General features: G+C 64.7%; 1 protein-coding gene across 6 annotated transcripts in view; it reads right to left on the bottom strand.

Moving 5' to 3' along the window:
* LOC102938742 (potassium channel subfamily T member 2) overlaps positions 1-19917 on the bottom strand; it is a 41438-nt gene that overhangs the window by 13189 nt on the left and 8332 nt on the right. For 3 of the 6 annotated variants that reach the window (XM_043532883.1, XM_043532880.1, XM_037888054.2), the window contains exons 2-18: positions 16805-16884; positions 16140-16242; positions 15682-15735; positions 15550-15598; positions 14439-14498; positions 13360-13434; positions 12831-12914; positions 12376-12473; positions 11635-11815; positions 9035-9199; positions 5754-5890; positions 5361-5424; positions 3960-4068; positions 2258-2366; positions 1661-1717; positions 1135-1284; positions 302-537 (exon numbers count right to left, since the gene is read on the bottom strand). In XM_043532883.1, the coding sequence (XP_043388818.1) occupies positions 302-537; positions 1135-1284; positions 1661-1717; positions 2258-2366; positions 3960-4068; positions 5361-5424; positions 5754-5890; positions 9035-9199; positions 11635-11815; positions 12376-12473; positions 12831-12914; positions 13360-13434; positions 14439-14498; positions 15550-15598; positions 15682-15735; positions 16140-16242; positions 16805-16884 (1811 nt within the window). The remainder of the gene's footprint in view (positions 1-301; positions 538-1134; positions 1285-1660; positions 1718-2257; positions 2367-3959; positions 4069-5360; positions 5425-5753; positions 5891-9034; positions 9200-11634; positions 11816-12375; positions 12474-12830; positions 12915-13359; positions 13435-14438; positions 14499-15549; positions 15599-15681; positions 15736-16139; positions 16243-16804; positions 16885-19917) is intronic. The other 3 variants (XM_043532879.1, XM_043532881.1, XM_043532882.1) reach the window with 3 other exon arrangements.

The following is a 19917-nucleotide window of genomic DNA, read 5'->3' as shown; positions in this document are numbered from 1 at the left end:
GGGTAGTATGACAAGCCAGCTGGAGATTGGTGGGAGTTTGGCAGGGCCCCATACTCGGTAATGACTGGCTGAGGAGGGGTGAAGGGCCGGCTGGGGATTGGTGGGGCACTCTGGGGGGAGTCCCATGCCGGGCGGTGATTGGCTGAGACCTGACAGGCCAGCAGGGGACGAGGGGAGAAAGCGGGGGTTCCGATTGGCTGCAGCGGGGTGAAGAGCCAGCGGGGGATTGGTGGGGAACTGGCGGGCTCCGTGCCGGGGGGCGATTGGCTGGAGAGGTGTGAGGGGCGGGGCGGGGGCTCACCCATGCTGGCGATGACGCTGTGCACGGGCAGGCGCGGCAGGCCGGGGCAGGCCGGGGCGGGCAGCCGGCTCTGGCGCAGATGCTCCTGCTGGCGGAAGATGAAGGCCGAGTTCTCCTCCTTGGAGATGTTGATGTAGAAGCAGGTGTCGGAGGAGGCCAGGATGTGGCCGGGCCCCGGGTTCAGCAGGATGTTGCTCTTGTCCTCCCGGCACACGCCCATCAGGCACAGCCCGTACCTGCCGGGGCAGCCGGGGTCAGCGCCTGGCTCCCCCGGGAGCGGGCTCAGCCCTGGAGAGCTGGTGGAGGGAGGCGTGTGCAAGCCAGCTGGGAGCTCCTGGGGGTGCAATCGGCGTGCAGGCCTGGCTGGGTGTAAGTGTGCTCATGACCAGAGAACACGCGCAAGCTGGATCATGCGCGTGCACAGGGTGCGTGTGGGCGAGGATGTCTGCGCACGTGCAAGGGCACGCAAATGTGTGTCTGCAGGCGGGGCACGAGCGTACATGTGTGTAAGTGTGTGCAAGCACACAGAAGAGTATGCCAACGTCTGTAAGTGTGTGCATAAGTGTACAAGGACATGTGTGAGCATGTGCATGCATGTGCAAGGGTATGCACCAATCAATGTGTGTAAGCATGCGCACCAGGGTGTAAGCTTGCCCACGTGCGTGCAAGCACCTGGAAGGGTATGCCAATGTGTGTGAGCGTGTGCATAAGTGTATGAGCACGTGTGTGAGCATGGGCATGAGCATACACATGTGCGTGCATGTGCAAGGGTGTGCCAGCATGCGGGGGTGCACACGCGGCACATGGAGCCGCCCTCCCCCGGCCCCGCGTACCTCTTGTGGGCGTGGAAGGAGGCGTAGGTGAAGCTCTTGCCCTGGTACTGGCCCAGGAACTTGCTGTCCCCCAGCCGGACGTGGTAGACCTCGTTGGCCGAGCAGCGGCTGTACATCCTCTGCCATTGCTCCGGGGAGGCGGGGCCGTCCCTGAGGCGGGAGAGACGCCCCCCATGTGCATCACAGCCCTGGGGTCAGGGGGGGGCCCTCCCCCGACCCCTGCCCAGGAGGGAGGGGAGCCCTGGCCTGTGGACTCACCCCCGGTGTCGCTGGTGCCTGGGTCACGGCAGGGAAAGTCCACGGGGCTCCAGCCATTCACAGAACGCAGGGGGGGATGTCCCAGAGCTGGGCAGGGTTGGGGCCCCTCCCTCTGCTGCTCGCCTGGCTCTGGATGCGGGGGCTCCAGCCGGGGGTCGGCCCAGGACGAGGGGCCCCAACGTCTCCTCCTGGCCCGTGACCCAGAGGCAAGAGCGTCCCCCCCCTGCCCCGCAGCGCGTCACCCACCCAGGCCCCAGCCCGGACTCACCTGGACAGGGACTGCCAGGCGCTCGGCCGCGGCTTGAAGGGCTCCATGGGGGTGGGTCTGTCCAAAGGCACCAAGGGGCAAATGACAACCGACCCCATCCCCGCCACCCCACCATCCCCCACCCTGCAATTGGCTCAGGCTCTCTGCACACTCAGGCAGATGCTGCTGGGGCTAGTCTCCCCCACCCTGCTGCTGACTCCTGCCTCCCCCAATGCACCTAATGCTGTTTCCTCTCCCACCCTGGCACTGGCTCCTGCCCCCGCTTCTTTCTCAGTGCTGCTGTGGGTGGGCACAGGTCTCCAGGGCAGGAGGAAGTGCTGTGGGGCTCCCTGGTCCCACCCCACCCTTGACTGCCTTCCCTCCCAGAAGAGTTTGAGTACTGACCCCAGGGTGGGTGGAGAGACCTGCTGCTGGGGTGCAATTGGCAGGACCCCCAGAGCAGTGGGGCTGAAAATCAACACCCCACTGGGATGCACTGGGTGGGTCCCGCAGCCCGAAAGCGACTGGCTCAGGCTCTGAGCAGGCGCAGGCGGTGCTGCTGTGTCTAGTGCAGCCCCAGCTGGGGGCGGTCAGCCAGCGACGGGCACAGCTACTCACTGTCCCCGCGAGGTGTGGATCAGCAGCGTGATGAGGGTGGACGTGGCTGGACACACACAGTTCAGAGCCAACATGGCGTACTTGAATTCTTCTTCGCAGACCACGTGATCTGCAGAGAGAGGCGCACACGGGCTGGGAGCCAGGGCCGAGGCTGCCCCGGAGGAGCTGGGCCTGCTCCCCCAGCTGCTTGCTTCCTTCATCCGTCCCTTCCTTCTTCCCTCCATCCGCCTATCATCCTGCCTCTGCCAGCTCTCCGTCCACCCAGCCACCCGACCACCTTCCCTCCTTCTCTAGCTCTCCGTCCATCCCCGTCCACTCCTCTGTGGGCTCTATTCATCTGCCCCCGGCCTGATCCCTCCCTCCATCCCCGTCCACTGTGTCTGCTCTATTCATCTACCCCCGGCCTGATCCCTCCCTCCATCCCCGTCCGCTGTGTCTGCTCTATTCATCTACCCCCGGCCTGATACCTCCCTCCATCCCTTTCCACTGTGTCTGCTCTATTCATCTACCCCCGGCCTGATCCCTCCCTCCATCCCCATCCACTGTCTGCTCTATTCATCTACCCCCGGCCTGATCCCTCCCTCCATCCCCATCCACTGTCTGCTCTATTCATCTGCCCCCGGCCTGATCCCTCCCTCCATCCCCGTCCACTGTGTCTGCTCTATTCATCTACCCCCGGCCTGATCCCTCCCTCCATCCCCGTCCACTGTGTCTGCTCTATTCATCTACCCCCGGCCTGATCCCTCCCTCCATCCCCGTCCACTGTCTGCTCTATTCATCTGCCCCCGGCCTGATCCCTCCCTCCATCCCCGTCCACTGTGTCTGCTCTATTCATCTACCCCCGGCCTGATCCCTCCCTCCATCCCCGTCCACTGTGTCTGCTCTATTCATCTACCCCCCGCCTGCTCCCTCCCTCCATCCCCATCCACTGTGTCTGCTCTATTCATCTACCCCCGGCCTGATCCCTCCCTCCATCCCCGTCCACTGGGTCTGCTCTATTCATCTACCCCCGGCCTGATCCCTCCCTCCATCCCCGTCCACTGTGTCTGCTCTATTCATCTACCCCCGGCCTGATCCCTCCCTCCATCCCCGTCCACTGTCTGCTCTATTCATCTGCCCCCGGCCTGATCCCTCCCTCCATCCCCGTCCACTGTGTCTGCTCTATTCATCTACCCCCGGCCTGATCCCTCCCTCCATCCCCGTCCACTGTGTCTGCTCTATTCATCTACCCCCCGCCTGCTCCCTCCCTCCATCCCCATCCACTGTGTCTGCTCTATTCATCTACCCCCGGCCTGATCCCTCCCTCCATCCCCGTCCACTGTGTCTGCTCTATTCATCTACCCCCGGCCTGATCCCTCCCTCCATCCCCGTCCACTGTGTCTGCTCTATTCATCTACCCCCTGTCCGATCCATCCGTCCATCCCCATCCACTGTGTCTGCTCTATTCATCTACCCCCTGTCCGATCCATCCGTCCATCCCCATATACATCCCCATCTCCCCATTTATCCACCCTCATTCATAACCCTCTATCCAGCCAACCCTCCATCCCCCCATCCCCATAGACACCCCCCATCTCTCTCCTCTCCCCCGTTGCCGATCACTGCAGGAGCATGGGGCAGGAGAGGGTGCCAGGGGCACAGCGGAGGCAGAGACAGGACGGGGGCAGAGAGGGCTCAGCGGGGCCGTGTGAGGGCGCCTCACCTGCAAATTTGATGTGGAACTTGTTCTCGGGTTTGAGGATCTGAACGTACAGGGGGCAGTTGGGGGCAAAGTCCTTGACCGCCCAGGCCCTCAGGATGGTCTGATGATCCTGGGGGGATGGGCAAGATGGGGCAGAGCGTCACAGCCAGGCCAGCCCCCTCACGTTTCCCCCAGCCCCCCAGGTGCCAGGAGGGATCACGCCTCCCCACAGTGCCTCCCCACAGCCCCCAGCACCCTGCTGCGCAGTGTGGTCCCCAGAGACCCAATCGGCCTGGCGTGGACACAGCGACCCACACAGGGAGCCATGGCTGGGAAATGCAGACAGCCTAGCAGCTGCTTCCTGCTGCCCTGCACCAGGGGGTCTCAGCCTGCCCAGGTGGGGTCCCTGTGGAGGATGGAGACCCAGACAACACAGTCCCTGCCAGCGCGTATCCCAGAAGCCACTGCAGGAGAGCTGTGTGGCCCAGCATCCCGTACGACAGGGCCCTGATCTCGGCCGGGGTCTGGGCAGCGCCCAGCACGACGGGGCCCTGATCTCGGCCGGGGTCTGGGCAGCGCCCAGCGCGACGGGGCCCTGATCTTGGTCGGGGTCTGGGCAGCGCCCAGCACGACAGGGGCCCGATCTCGGTTGGGGTCTGGGCAGCGCCCAGCACGACGGGGCCCCGATCTAGGTCGGGGTCTGGGCAGCGCCCGGCATGACGGGGCCCCGATCTCGGTCGGGGTCTGGGCAGCGCCCGGCACGACGGGGCCCCGATCTCGGTCGGGGTCTGGGCAGTGCCCGGCACGACGGGGCCCCGATCTCAGCCGGGGTCTGGGCAGTGCCCGGCATGACGGGGCCCCGATCTCGGTCGGGGTCTGGGCAGCGCCCAGCACGACGGGGCCCCGATCTCGGTCGGGGTCTGGGCAGTGCCCGGCATGACGGGGCCCCGATCTAGGTTGGGGTCTGGGCAGTGCCCGGCATGACGGGGCCCCGATCTAGGTCGGGGTCTGGGCAGCGCCCGGCACGACGGGGCCCCAATCTCGGTTGGGGTCTGGGCAGTGCCCGGCATGACGGGGCCCCGATCTAGGTTGGGGTCTGGGCAGTGCCCGGCATGACGGGGCCCCGATCTCGGTCGGGGTCTGGGCAGCGCCCGGCACGACGGGGCCCCGATCTCGGTCGGGGTCTGGGCAGCGCCCGGCACGACGGGGTCCTGATCTCGGTGGGGGTCTGGGCAGCGCCCGGCACGACGGGGCCCCGATCTCGGTCGGGGTCTGGGCAGCGCCCGGCACGACAGGGCCCCGATCTTGGTTGGGGTGTCTGGGTGCTGGGTAATAAATACCCCTCCCCCGGTACCATCTTTAAGCCTGTGCTGGGTCCGGCTGGGTGGCCCGCAGGGCGGGATATCAATGCGTGGCACCTACCGCAGCGATCCGGTCCCCCTCGAAGCGGTTGCTGAGGATAAAGCAGGCCTCTGCGTCATCCATCCTTCAGTGTGGGGAGAAGAGACGGGGATTAGCAGGAAACCAGACCCCAGCGGGGCAGCTTAGACCAGCTGTGGGGAGCAAAGTGGCTGGAGACAGGATGGGACTGGACCCCTTGCTCCCCCATCACAGACAAGGCCAGCTCCCTGCCCCGGCACCCCTCCTTTCACAGGGGCAGGGCCCCCCATATGGGTCCGCCAGCTGGCTGGGCGGGGGTGGCCAAGATTTTCTGACCCCACTGGCCAGTTCCATCGATTCCCTCTGTCATTGGCCGACGGGGATGGGAGGAAGGGCCCCCGAGGCCTGGGGCAGCCCCGCCTGGCTGGCACTCACTTGGCCCGCGTGAGGTCCTGGTCCTTGAGGGCCGAGCCCTGCAGGAAGATGACGCGCTGGGACCAGAGCGGGATCTGCAGCACCCGCCGCACCGCCATGTCCATCTCCGTGGGGCACAGAATCACCACGTAGTAGCCCTGCCGGGGAGTCGCGGAGCATGGTCAGGGCACGGCCAGCCCTCTACGCCACCCCCACGGCCGGCCCCCCGGGCCAGCCCCCCTATGCCATCCCCCTATGCCGGCATGGCCAGCCCCCCCATATCCCAGTACAGCCAGCCCCCTGTGCCAGGTACCTACACCTCCCCGGCCCAGCCCGCCCCCTGGGCCAGCCCCCCCATACCAGCCTCTATCCCAGCATGGCCAGCCCCCTCTGCCAGATACCTACACCTCCCCGGCACGGCCCGCCCCCTGGGCTAGCCCCCCGCCCCCCGCCAGTCCCCATCCCACTATGACCACCCCCCTCCATCCACCATCCCCACCCCACCCGCTCCCTCCCAGTTTCCCTTTCCCCTCCCTGCACCCTTCCATGGGGTCCGGAGGGTTCAGGGAGCGCAGAGCTCCAGCCCTGGGCTACGCCAGCCCTTCGCCTGCCCGCTGAGCCCCTCTGAGCCCTGCACAGCAATGGGCAGCCCCCGCATCCAGGGAGGGTGCAATGGGCATTGCTAGGCCAGACCCCCCGCACCCACACGGCCGCAGAGTGGTGCCAAGGCACCAGCCCATCGGGGCCTCCTGGAACAGCCCTCCCCCCTCCCCCCGCAGCACCCTTCCCCTGCACCTCCCCAGCTGGGATCAGGGCTCAGTGCCCCCTTGTGCCCACAGTGCCCAGCTCTTCCTGCTGCAGCACGGGGTGGGGGTCCAGAGCTTCACTCTATAGGGGTCGATGCTGTGATGTTCCTGACGTGAACTGGGACCGTGTAGATCATTGTTGCAACCAAGGTCCAGTGGTGGCACCAAACGGTGTATAAAGGGGGTCAAATGAGGTGTCTAAGACGAGGTGACGGTTGGCTGGTTAGGATTGGGCTGTCTGGGTGCGTGTATCCGTTTTGTATTTGAAGTTATCAGTGTTGGCTCTGTCCTGTCTGTAGCTCAAACCTGCGCTCTGCTTCTGGGGGACGCCCCAGACACGTTGGGGTCAGCTCTGCCCAGCCTGCTGGGTGGCCCAGTAAGGACCATCAGCGACACAACTGGCCCATTGTGAGAAGGCAGACACGCCTGGGGACTCAGCCAGGCGGGCAGGGCCTGCCCATGGACCGAACTCTGAGGTGTTTCCAGGCCATGGGCTGGGCAGCTTGTCCTTGGGACAAAGAAAGCAGAGGCCACCTGGCAAGAGACTATACAAAGCTACTGCAGCTCCTCCACCTGGTCGTCTGTCCTGCTGCTCACCTCTGGAGGGACCTTGCTACACACGGAAGCTCTGAACCCGGGACCGAAGGACCCCTCCCAGCTGGGGACGTTCTCCAGAGACTTGATTTGAACCTGCCGCTTATTCCATCCCTGCTACAAGCCTGACCCGAGAACTTGGCCGTTACTGGATGGGACTGATTCCATTTCACCCGTGCTGGCTCTCACCGACCTCGGTTTCCTTTGATCAATAAACCTTTAGCTTTTAGATGCTAAAGGATGGGCAACAGCGTGATTTGTGGGTAAGAGCTGACTTGTTCCGGGGTCTGGGGCTTGGTCCGTTGGATCGGGAGAACCGTCTTTCTTTTACTGGCGAATTGGTTTTCATAACCGTGCATCCCCACAGCGAGCGGCGCTGGTGGGGATCCTGGGAAACGGGCGCGTCTGAGGGCATTGCCGGCCTGACTTGTGGTTAGCCGGTGGGGTGAGACCCAAGTCCTCGCTGGCTGGCGGGTTTGGTTTGCTTTAGTTTGCAAAAGCCCTGCCCTGCTCTCAGCAATGGGTCCTGACTTGGCACCTCTCAGCTGGGTCCCACCAGAACCAGCCTCGTTACAGATGCCCCCTGCCCCACACCAGCCCCGGGCTGGGTCTGAGCCTGCAACCTCCAGCCCTGCGGTGGAGGAGCGCCCACGAGCAGGCAGCAACAGTAACCAACCATCTGGTAGGGCACTGGCCCCTCTGCCAGGGGTACCCAGGGTCTGCCCCCTCCCCCGCCCATAATGCAGCACAGAGCCAACGGCACTCCATACAGGGCATGACGCTGGCATCGGGACTCCTGGCTTCTACTCCTGGCTCCACACTCTGGAGTAAGGCACCGCCCCGCTCCATGCCTCAGTTTCCCCTTTGTCTACTTACAGTGGTTACCCTCAATTTATCCTGAGAACCCAGGATCGGGCCCTGAGAGCTTCCAAAGCATGTTTTTCCTGGAGTGGGGAGGGGGGCATTGAGTCAGCTGCCCCACCTATGCCCCCCCCCCGAGCCCAGCTGCTGGTTCGATTCCTGGGCAAGGGAGATAAAATGGATCACTCTGTTCCCTCTGCCCCCCTCCCACTTAGGCTATGCCAAGCACAAAGGCCATACATGACACAGTGCAGTAGTCTGTGGGGGTGTCTCATTTGCATATATGAATATGCAAATCACCCCTTCTGCTAGTTGAGGGCGTTGCTCCCGATTTGACAAGGAGTGAGCATGCTGGCAGGCGGTGGGGGGGCGGTGGGGAAGGGGCAGACCAGAGTGTGCAGAGAGTGTGGGAGCGAACATTCACCCCCCCAACATTGCACTGAACCCCCCAATACCTGAACTGGACCCCCAGATTTTCATGTCCAAATCTTCCCCCAAGCCCCATGCTGATCCCTCAAAACGCTGCCCTGACCCCAAGCCCCACACTGACCCTCCCAAGCCCTGTCCTGTGCCCCAAGTCCCACACTGATCCCCCAAACCCTGTTCTGTCCCCCAAGCTCCATGCTGAGCCCCCCAAGCCCTGTCCTGCCCCCCTAGCCCCACGCTGAGCCCCCCAGCCCTGTCCTGCCCCCCAAACCCCACACTGACCCTCCCAAGCCCTGTCCTGTGCCCCAAGTCCCACACTGATCCCCCGAACCCTGTTCTGTCCCCCAAGCTCCATGCTGAGCCCCCCAAGCCCCACACTGACCCCCCAAGCCCTGTCCTGCACCCCAAGTCCCACACTGATCCCCCGAACCCTGTCCTCCCCCCACGACCCTGGCCGGGGACAATGTCTGTGCAGAGTTGGGATGTCAGGAGTGTCAGCGTGCCATCGCCCCCAGAGCAGCTGGCACCATTGGTGTTTGGGGGGGCTGCAGAATGGGGGGTGAGCTCCTTAGCCCCCCTGTGCCCCCCGCAGCCTGGCGCCCCGCCCCCTCTCACCTGCAGGCGGGGGTGGGCGTAGAACTCGTTGAGGAAGTCCATGAGCAGGTCGATCTTGAGGGAGCTCACGCACAGCACCACGTGCCTCTCCGTCTGCGCCCGGTACCGGCTGTAGTTGCCCCCCGACTTCTGGCGCTCCATCCATAGGAAGGCCAGCTGCTCGAACTGCGAGAGAGGGCGGGGAGCCGGCCTTAGGGGGCGCGCGCCCCTCCGAGCCGCAGCGCTAGGGTCACTGTGCCACACAGAGCAGGGCGGGGGCTCAGCAGGGGGCGCTGGACTGTGGGGAGAGGGGCAGGGGCTCGGCGGGGCACTGGGCTGTGGGGAGAGGGGCGGGGGCTCGGCGGGGGGCGCTGGAGGGAGCGGGACAGCGGCTCGGTGGGGGGCGCTGGTCTGTGGGGAGAGGGGCAGGGGCTCGGCGGGGGGCTCTGGGCTGCGGGGAGAGGGGCGGGGCTTGGTGGGGGGTGCTGGAGGGAGCAGGATGGGGGCTCAGCGGGGGACACTGGGCTGCAGGGAGCAGGGCAGGGGCTCGGCGGGGGGCGCTGGGCTGTGGGGAGCGGGGCAGGGGCTCGGTGGGGGGTGCTGGAGGGAGCAGGATGGGAGCTCAGCGGGCGCCACTGGGCTGCGGGGAGCGGAGCAGGGACTTGGCAGGGGGCTCTGGGCTGTGGGGAGAGGGGTGGGGGCTTAGTGGGGGGCGCTGGGCTGCAGGGAGGGGTGCTCAGCAGGTGGTGTGCAGCTAGGAGCAACGTGCGGGTACCTCAGCACCGGGCGAGGGATCCCTGTATAAACAGCCCCCACACTCCACCCCAGAGGTGGCTGCATCTCGGTGCCGGGCGAGGGGTCCTCGTGTATGGTGCGCGGGCTGGAAGCAGGCCCATGCCATGAATTTGCTCTGGGTTTCCGCCCCCCATTCTGCTCTGGGCCCGGTCGTGCCAGCGCCAGGGGGTGGGCTGGGCCCGTGGCTGCTGCCAGCTGGGTTAGCCCCCTTGGGCTGGGATCCCACTCCTTCCCGGCGGGGAACGCGTGCACGGAGAGTCCCTGGGCCTGGCAGCACACCAGTGGGGTGGTACCTCTGGGGCTGGGAGTGAGCGTGGGGGGTAATGGGGAGGCAGAGGAGCTGGCAGGCCACTTCTCGGGAGGGGGGGCTGTTCCCTGGGGCTGGGGGGTCTGTTCCCTGGGGCTGAGGAGGCAGGAAGCTGCATGGACAGAGTGATGGGGGGGGGGGGGCGAATCCCAGCTGCTGCACGTCCCTGTGGGGTGGAGCAAGGGCCCTGCCCCCTCCCTCCTGCTAGAGGGGCGACCCCCCCCCCAGCTCCATCTTTATCCCCCCACCAGACCTTCAGCACCAGGAAAAGCCGGCAGCCTGTCTGGGGGGCCCTGTCTCCTGCCTTGCACTGGGGCCTCCCCAGGTCCCTTGCTTGCGGGGACGGGGCAGGGGGCCCTGCAGCTCTCACCAGGCTCCAGGCTCCCCAAAAACCGGCTGTTCCTGGCCCTGGGAGCTCTAATCCACCTCTCCCGGAGCTGACAGACGGCAGGAGCCAGCACTTCGTGTCCTCGCCCGCCCCCGTCACCGTGTGAGGCCAGCTGCTGCCAAGCCGCCAGGCGGGGCTCCCCACACGCCAGCTCCAGGGCAAGGAGACGGGTGGGAAGTACCTGGCAGCCTCCAGCCCTGGCCAGGACCGTGGACACACAATGCACACGCAGGCACACGCAATGCACACGCAGCCACACGTAATGCATATGTAGCCAATGGAGCGAAGGCCACTGACGCCAGCTGGGGATCTGGCTCGGTGGATCCTGGAATTTGCCTCCTGTCTCTGGGCCCAAATGCAATGGTGCCGGAAGCACCGGGGGCGGTTCCGCTCCGGGGTTGATCCGGGGTGACCCCTGGAGCTGCGTGCTGTCTACACCAGGGCAAGGGAGCTCAGCGGGCCCGATGTGCGGTGGGCCTAGGCAGGAGCGCCCCGGGGCTGGAGCTGCGAAAAGGCAGCGGAAAGGCAGGTCTCCCCCTCCTGGCCTGCGGAGAGAGCTCGCCTGCCTCCCTGGCTCCAGCTTTCCCCCTCTGGACTCTCTCCCACCCCCCACACTGACCTGCCCCCCGGTCACCCCAAGTGGCTGGACCCTGCTTCTGAGGAATCCAGGGCGCACCCCGGCCGGAGTCATTGTTTCTTCCCGAGATGCCACGGCCAGAAGGACCTGGTCCGACCCCTGCCCAGTGCAGGCCGTGGGACGGCCCTGAGCTCATTCCTGGCTGGCCCCGAGCAGAGCCTGAGCTCAGAGCCGCCAGGGACAGAGACCCCACCGTGCCCCCGGGTTCATTCCCCTCCCTGGCAAACATCGGCGCCGTGTGGCCGGCTGGAACTCGGCCAGCTTCAGCCTCCAGCCGCTGGAGCCGGCTCGACCTTGGCTGCTGGACTGAGGAGCCCGTCAGCAACCGTTGGCTCCCCGTGGAGGCCAGGTGCCCCCCGTGTTACGCTAACGGGGCCGAGCCCCGGGAGTGCAGCTGGCTCCCCAAGAGTTCGGGAGTGACCCGACCCGCAGGTCCCGCTCTTCCCACCCACCCCCTGCCCGTCTGGGCAGCCTCCCGCCTGCCTGCAGCTCACCTGGATGGGCAGCACGATGAGCGCCACGCAGATCATGATGACGACCAGCAGCTGGGAGGGCCAGATCTTGGGGGTGACGTCCCCGAAGCCCACGGTGGAGAAGGTGACGATGCAGAAGTAGAGTGAGTCGAAGAGGGTGAGGTTGTTGCCCGCGCGCTCCAGATGCTGGATCCCACAGATGCTGGGGGGGAGCCACGGGTCAGCGTCACAGCCAGGATCATCGGGATCGCTGGCGAGTGACGTGCCCCGCCCCAGAGCTGGCTGCAGCAACGCAGCAGGGCGGGGAGGGTCATCCCCACGCTGACCCCGGCAGGCGGGCGGGGTCACAGCGTGCCAGGCGCTCAGCCTGGGTGGCTCTGGGGGTTCAAGTCTCCGGGCCCAAGGGGCAGGCGGAAAAGGCCCAGCTGGGCTGCTGTCCATGGTGCTGCCACTCACCTGCCCCTGCCAGCCCAGCTCCCCCCACGCCCCACCGGCCCCCAGGGGGACGCCGCTGAGCCCAGAACCTTTGTTCCTTCAAAGCCCAGCGCACGGGGCCAATAGGGCCACCGGGGGGGCTGCGTTCAGGCCCTGAACTTGAGCCAACCTCAGCGTTGCCCCTTCCCCAGCCCAGCTGGTCTGAGCGTTGTCCCTGCAGCTGGGGAGGGGCAGGGCCCCAGTGGGCGGGGCAGGATCCTGCCTCCACTCACCCCGGCCCCACCTCCCCGGGACCCCTCCAGCCCCCGCTGCCCGGGCCCCACTCACCAGGTGAACATCAGGCAGACCAGGGTGCAGACCAGAATCAGGACCTGGTTGAACATGGCGGAGTGCGTCCGCTGGATGGCGCGGTGGAGATCGTTCTGCTGGGGCGAGAGGCGGGGGCTGGGGGGGCGCTGAGGGGCCGGGCGCTGCCGTCCCCTCCCAGCCCCGGCAGGCAACCCGCGCACGCACACTGAGCCCGGCACACCTGGGACAGCAGCAGAAATCCCAGACCCAGCGGGTACACTGGGTGCTGCTCATTGGCATGGAGTGTGCCCCGGGGGTGGGGGGGGCGCAGGTGTCCCCCAGGGGCCCTGCAGGACGGGGCCAGGGAGCCTTTTGCCACTCAGCTGGGATGGGTCTGTCTGAGAAGGGCCAGCACAGAGGCGAGGGGGGAGGGGGGCCAGAGCCGTGTCCCCCACCCCTGGGCGAGCCCCCCCTTCCCCAGCCTTGAGACTCACAATCATGTTCTCCAGGGCGTGCTTGGCCAGCCAGCAGTTCAGGAACACCGGGATGAAGAGATTGCGCAGCGGGGGCCAGAACACCTGAGCAGAGGAGGGGCCGGGGTGAGGTTAGCAGTGGGGGGGCAGAGCCCCCCCCCCAGCACAGGACAGACCCCTCCCAGCAGCAGGAATCTGCCCTGCCCTGTTATTTGCTGGATGTGGGAGGCTGAGGTCTGGTCAGGGCGGGGGAGGGGATGGTGTCTTGTAGGGATCCCACTTCTCCCACCATGGGCCCCTGTCCTAGGACAGCAACATGCCAAGGGCGTGGGGGTGATGGACCGGGGGGGGCGGTTATTGAGGGAAGCAGTGAGATCAGGGAGGGGCTGGGATGGGGCGGTTGGTGGGGAGAATGGGGTGGAGAGGTTAGCGGGAGAGGCGGGATCTAGTGGGGCAGAGTCTGGGGGTGTAGTGGGGGAAGGGGGTTAGTGGGGCAGGGGATGCAGTGGGGGAAGGGGGGATGGGGAGGGGGCCCCTGGCTCAGACTCACCGTGATGAGGAAAGGTGCCGTGTTCATCATCTCCAGCATGAAGGGAACCCGCAGAACCTGCTCCCACAGGTTCCCCTGGCGACGGGGGAGAGGAAATCAGAACCCCAGACCCTCCCAGCGGGAACAAACAGTAACTGATCCCCCCGCCCCTCATCCCCAGCCCCCAGCCACGGCCCCCTCATCCCCAGTTCACTCAGGATGGAGGGGCATCGGCTGCCCTGGGCTGGGCTAAGGGGGGCTGGGGGTCGGGATTGAGGGGACCGGCTGAGCTGGGGGGTGCAGGATGAGCAGTTTCCCGAGGTCCTCTCCACGCGGCTCTGTCAGTCTTTCACCAAATTACCACAGTCTGTTGTAAAGCCGGGGGGGGGGAGGCTCCACGGTGCTTGTCTCCCCCCTGGTCCCGCAGCTTTCATGTTACTGCTCAAAGCAGGGAGGTCGTTAAAAGAAACGAAGAGGAAAGATCTGGGAACACCCCCCCCCCCCCGAGCCACCTGGGTGGAGAACTGGCCTTGTCAATAACAATACTTGGGGGGGCATTAAATCCCTCTATCCTGCCCCCCCCCACCCCCGGCTGCAGCCTCTCTCCCCTCCAGTCCCAGCCCCACTCCCCCCATCACCAGGGAATGGGATGATCCCTGGACAGGGGGGTCCCTCCCTGCCCCCTCTCTGCCCATCCCCCCCGCCAAAGAGCTCATCACTCCAGGGGTGTCTGCCAGCTGCCCCGGGCGGGGGGCGAGTTCCCACGTATTGGGGGATTGGGGACGGGGCTGGAACCCCGAGGGCCAGATCCTGAGCTGGGGTAAACCAGGGTGGGTCTATTGATTTACACCTGGGCAGAGTCTGCCCCCCCCCATCTTGCTCAGAGGGACCCCCCTTCTGTAGCAGGTGATAGCAGCAGAAAGGCAGAGATCCCGGGAGGGGGTCAGAGGGGAGGCAGCTGGGGTACCCGCCTCCCAAAGAGAGTCCAGTGCCAGGGATTCCTGCCCCCGGGGCCCACTGCGGGGCAGGGAAGTTGGTTCAGGCCAAGGGGATTTGCACGGAGAAGCCCCCCACCCCCCGCCCCTGCCCCCCGGTTGTACCTTGTAGCCGAGATACACCAGCAGCATCGTCTCCAGGAAACTGATCAAAGCCACCAGCACCTGGGGGTGGGGAACAGAGGGGGGGTCAGTAAGGGAACGACGCTGACAGCCCCACAGGGAGCCCAGATCTTTCCCCACCAGCGCAGGGCCTCGGGCCATCCCAAGGGACTGGGAGGGGACCCCAGCTCCTGCCAAGCAGCCGGCGGTCCAGCAGGCCCCAGGATTGAGGCTAAGATTGTGTCATGGGTATTCACGGCGCCCGTGACCCATCCCTGACTTTTACTAAAACTGCCTGTGATAAAATGGGCAGGAACTGGGCAGCCGTGGGGTGGCTGGGAGCTCCGGGGCCTGCACCACCTGAGGGTCCCCCTGCCGTCCGCAGCGGTGGGGAGCTGCGGGGATCCCCCTGCTACCCATGGCAGCAGGGAGTTTGGGGGCCTCGCTGCCTCAGGCAGGACCCTGCGGCTCCCAGCCTCCGGTGCTGATCCACGGAGGTCTTTGGAAGTCATGGGGTCCATCCGTAGCCGTAATGATCCCCTGGGCCCTTGGCCAGAGGGCAGATATTTAACGTCAAGGCTGCCGCTGCTTTCTCCACCCCCCACCCCCACCCCCAGGCCGGCTGGGGCTTCGGAGTCCTGGGCCTTCCTGGCTTCTGCTCTTCGGGTCAGATTGGTTCCCTTGCCCCTTGTGTTGCCCTAAGATGTTGGGCAGCATTTGCCCAGCGGCTGTTAACTTTGCCAGGTGACCATGCCCCACCCCAGAGGTGGCTGCATGTCTGTGCTTGGTGAGCGATCCCTGTGGGGCGCTGCTGCGTGGCCGTTATACAGCAGCTGCATCCCACCCCAGAGCCAGCTGCATTTCAGTGCCCAGAGAAGCAACCCCTGGGATCCTTTGGGAGGAAAGAGGCTGGTGAAACTGCAGACACGCCACCTTCCTTGATAACCCCTGTGACCAGCTCAGTACCCTCCCAGTGGCAGAGGTCCCTCCATGTGTCCATCACACCCCCAAGGCAACCCCCCCAATACTGGGACACAGACTCCTAGGCACCCACAAGTCACTAACCCCCATGCGCTCCAGCCTCCTGCTGCTCCCCCTGGACACCCCCACTCACCTGCAGCCCCCAGAGGGGCAGAGGCCTATTCACCCAGATAATCGGGGTCCTGGAAGAGAAAAGCCACATTGAGGGCATACTCCGGAGCTCCCCAGCCCTGGCCCAGCCAGCTCGGTGCCTCCGGACACTTACCAGTCAAATTTATGCAGGTGGTGAGCCGAGTGGTTTTGCCTGGGGCAGCCCCAGCTGGAAAAGCAGAAGGAGACAGACAGCCAGACAGACAGACCTCTGAGCCCCTGGCCATCTCTCCCCGGAGGCGGAGGCCAGTCACCGGGCCGGCCCTGGTTTCTGCCCCCCACCCCAGAGTGCCCGCTGTGATCTCCGTGCCAAGGTTGCTCAGACAGCCTCTCCTGCCCTGCACGTGCAGGCGGCATGTTCCTGGCCGGGGGGGAGTGACTGGCGCAAACCAGGTGGTGCCCGCGGCAGAGAGCATTCTGGGTAACGAGGCATGTGGGGTCTGCCCATGGGGCGCCCGTGCCCACCCCACCCTTTCTGTGCGGATCCCGGCACGGCGCTGCCTGTCTCTCCTGGCTGCCCTCAGCTGGGGGGCTCTGAGCTAGTCACGGCCGGGACAGGGGGGCCTCACTCACCAGCCCCCTCGGGCCTCCTGGGGGTCGTCCAGCAGCACCCGGATGATGTACAGGAGGCAGCTGAGCAGCTTGAGAGAGAAGTTAAACAGACGCACCCGCAAACCTGAAACACACGCGGGGGATGAGACTGGCCGTGCCCCACGCGCCACACTGGGGTCAGCACGGACTGCAAGGGCAGAGCCTCCACCCCACTCCCTACAAGGGAACCCAGGAGTCCTGACGCCCAGTCCTCCCTGCTCTAACCGCTAGACACCACACTCCTTCCCAGAGTTAGACAGAACCCAGGAGTCCCTGCCCCCCCCTTCCCCCACTGCTCTAACCACTCCCAGAGTTGGGGATGAACCCAGGAGTCCTGGATCACACCCAGGGATTCCTGCCTCAAGCCTAGAGCTAGCTGGGCACCAAGAAAGACAGAGTAACGCCCACGAGGCGAGGGAGTAGATGGGGCCAGCGGGGAGAAACAGGAGGTTCCCGGGGGCTCCGAGCTGTGTTTCAGTCCCATCCCCTGTGGCCCAGGCAGATCCTGTTTGGGGCCCCGGCAGCTGTAGACCCACAGAACCGTCCATCACCGCGGGCTGGCCACGCCCTGCCCTAGCCATCCCAGACTCTGCGCCGGGCCCCCCCCAAAACCCCTCCCAGGACTCGGGGCGGCCAGAGCGACTCACTGGAGCGCTGGTTCTTGATGAAGAAGAGTTTCAGCCGCTCCTTGAAGGTGTTTTCGTTGATGTAAAACGCCACCTGGACCCTGCGAGAGAGATGGGGGCACAGAGTCAGCGGGGGAAGAGCTGAGGCTGCGGGAACCTGCCTGCTTGGAACGGGGCTCCGAGCCCTGGCGATTCCGGGCAGATCCCAGCAGCCTCTGCTGGGCCTCAGTCAGCACCAGAGACAGCTCCCCAGGGTGCCACCTTCCCGGACACAGTCCAGGGGCTTTTATCCGCACAGTGCCCCCGGGAGGCAGGGCAGGATCAGTGACTCGCCCACGGACACCCCAGGGAGTCAGTGGCAGAGATGGGTGGCCACCCCAGATCTCCGAGTCCCGGCCCAGTGCCTGCATCACACGCCTGGCCGCTCCCCCTGGGGTCCTGTCGGGTTGGGGTCCCCCTTTGCCCTGTGTCTTGGGCAGGCAGAGCCCGGCTGCTCCGGGCCCCCACCCCAGGGCATCACTTACTGCTGGGCGCTAATTGGCTGGCAGGACCATAAGCTGGACTCGCTTTGTTTGGCCTCCACCGATCGGCATCTCGTTAGCTGTGATCACTGAGCCAGAGAGGGAGCCCGGGGTGGCACCAGGCCAGCGGATGCCAGGCTGGAGGGGTGCAGGGAGGGATGCTGGCAGCAGTGATGTGCCAGGACACAGGGAGCAACCAGACATTTGGATTCCAAAGCCCCCCGCACCCCTGTCTGCCCCCAGAAGAGCAGTGGAGATTGGTCCCTGCCCCCCGGCTCTGCTCCAGGCCCGTGGGCGGAAGTGCTGGCTCCGAGACCTGCAAGGCTCCATCAGATCAAGGGCTCAGGTTATGAGACCAGCCCACAGCCCCGGGCTCCCCCCAGCTCTGCTGGTGCCCCTCAATTCCAGCCCGCAGCCCCCGGCTGCCCCAGCCCCGGGCTGCCCCCACACCTCGGTTCTGACCTGCAGCACCTTCCGAAGTAGCTCACTACATTCAGAGACATCCCTCAGCCTGAGCCAGCTCTCCGGGCCGCCGGAGACAGACCCCTCTGGCCTCCCCCTTGCTGGACAGGAGCTGATAGGCTGCCCCCCATCTGCTTGCAGGGAGACTCAGCCCAAACCCTTCTGCATCCCCATGGCGCAGCCCTGCTCCTAGAACCGGCCATCTCGCCGCAGGCTCCACATCCCACCCCAGCCCCGTGCCCAGCCACAGGCCTGGCTGAGCAGCTCCCAGCTCCCCACACTGGCACATTCTCGCTCCCGCTGGGCCACGAGGCACCAGCTCTGGCAACCTGTGTGTGCCGCCAGATCTCGGCCCTAGGCAGGAGCAGACGCTAACACACGCAGCTCCCCGTGTGGCTTCACGTTCAACTGGAACATCCTCAGGGCAAGGACCATCCCCCGTGCCAGAGCTGGGAAGAGAACCCAGGCGTCCTGCCCTGCCGCACTAGCCATGGCAGGCGGCCGCCTCCCCACCGCCAGCGAGCAGCTGCCTGACATCTGCTGTGGGGATGCTCAGCTGCTGATCTCTCCCCGTCCCTCCCCATAGCAGCTGCCCCCTTTGCATTGGTCAGGGACCCTGCATCAGTCACCCCCATCATAGGACAATGCGCCAGGAGGAGGGAGGCAGCAGCTGTAATTTCAGGCACTCCTGCTTGCTTGAAACCCAGGACTTGGCTTTTCCCTGGGAACCAGTGGGCATGGGGGGCAGGGCTGGGTTATAGCCCTGCACTGGAACCTGGGCCCTGCGCCTGGCATCAGTGCGTGAGAGCAGCCTCGCGACATTCATCCACCAAACCTACAGAATTACGTTTCCAGCCCTCGTAGTTTGCAAAGGAAAACTTTAAAGAACATCAGAACAGCCATCCTGGGTCAGAGCAGATCCCTCCAGCCCAGTGTCCTGTCTTCCGACAGTGGCCAGTGCCAGGTGCCCCAGAGGAAATGAACAGAACAGGGAATCACCCAGTGATCCATCCCCTGTCGCCCATTCCCAGCTTCTGGCAAACAGGGGCTAGGGACACCATCCCTGCCCATCCTGGCTCATAGTCATTGATGGACCTGCCCTCTAGGAACTTATCTAGTTCTTTTTTTAACCTAGTTATGGTCTTGGCCTTCACAACATCCTCTGGCAAGGAGTTCCACAGGTTGACTGTGCGTTGTGTGAAGAAATACTTCCTTTTGTTTGTTTTAAACCTGCTGCCTATTCATTTCATTGGGTGACCCCTAGTGATTGCGTTATGAGGAGGAGTCAGTAACACTTCCTTATTCACTGTCTCCACACCAGGCATGAGTTTACAGACCTCTGTCATATTCCCCCTTAGTCGTCTCTTTTCCAAGCTGAAAATTCCCAGTCTTATTAACCTCTCCTCATACAGAAGCCGTTCCGTCCCCCTGATCATTTCTGTTGTCCTTTTCTGAACCTTTTCCAATTCCACTAGCTCTCTTTTGCGATGGCGTGACCACGTCCGCACGCAGGATTCAAGGATGAATACTGGATTTGTACCATGGATTTCTATAGAGGCAATGTGACATTTTCTGTCTTATGATCTATCCCTTGCTTAATGATTCCCCACATTCTGTTCACTTTTTTGACGGCCGCTGCACACTGAGCGGATGTTTTAGAGAACTCTCCACAATGACGCCAAGATCTCTCTCTTGAGTGGTAACAGCTAATTCAGATCCCGTCATTTTATGTGTACAGTTGGGATGATGTTTCCCAACGTGCATACTTTGCATTTATCAACATTGAATGTCACCTGCCATTTTGTTGCCTGGAGGATGGGTGGGCATGTGAGGCCACACTGTCTGCCTGGGTCTGCAGAGAGCCTGAGCCCATTCCTGTGAGATGGGGAGCTGCCCTGAGTGTGACTGTCGCAGGGACGCCGGGGCAAGGGCAGGAGGGACACGTCCCTGACTCCCCCCCACACACACACCTTTTGGGACTCACCTGGCAAGGAAGGTGCCGTGCCAGAGCCACAGCCCTGTGGGATTTAACCCAGGGGCCGACTCTCCCCTGCCCCCCAGACAAGCCAGCTGGCCAGACAGAGCCTTGGCACTAGGCGTTCAGAGTCAGGGCAGGGCCAGACCAGAGTCAGGATGGGGGCAGACCACCAT

The sequence above is a fragment of the Chelonia mydas genome, chromosome 20 (genome assembly GCF_015237465.2).
Source record: "Chelonia mydas isolate rCheMyd1 chromosome 20, rCheMyd1.pri.v2, whole genome shotgun sequence".
Lineage (NCBI taxonomy): Eukaryota > Metazoa > Chordata > Testudines > Cheloniidae > Chelonia > Chelonia mydas.
This window is presented reverse-complemented; position numbering and strand designations above follow the sequence as displayed.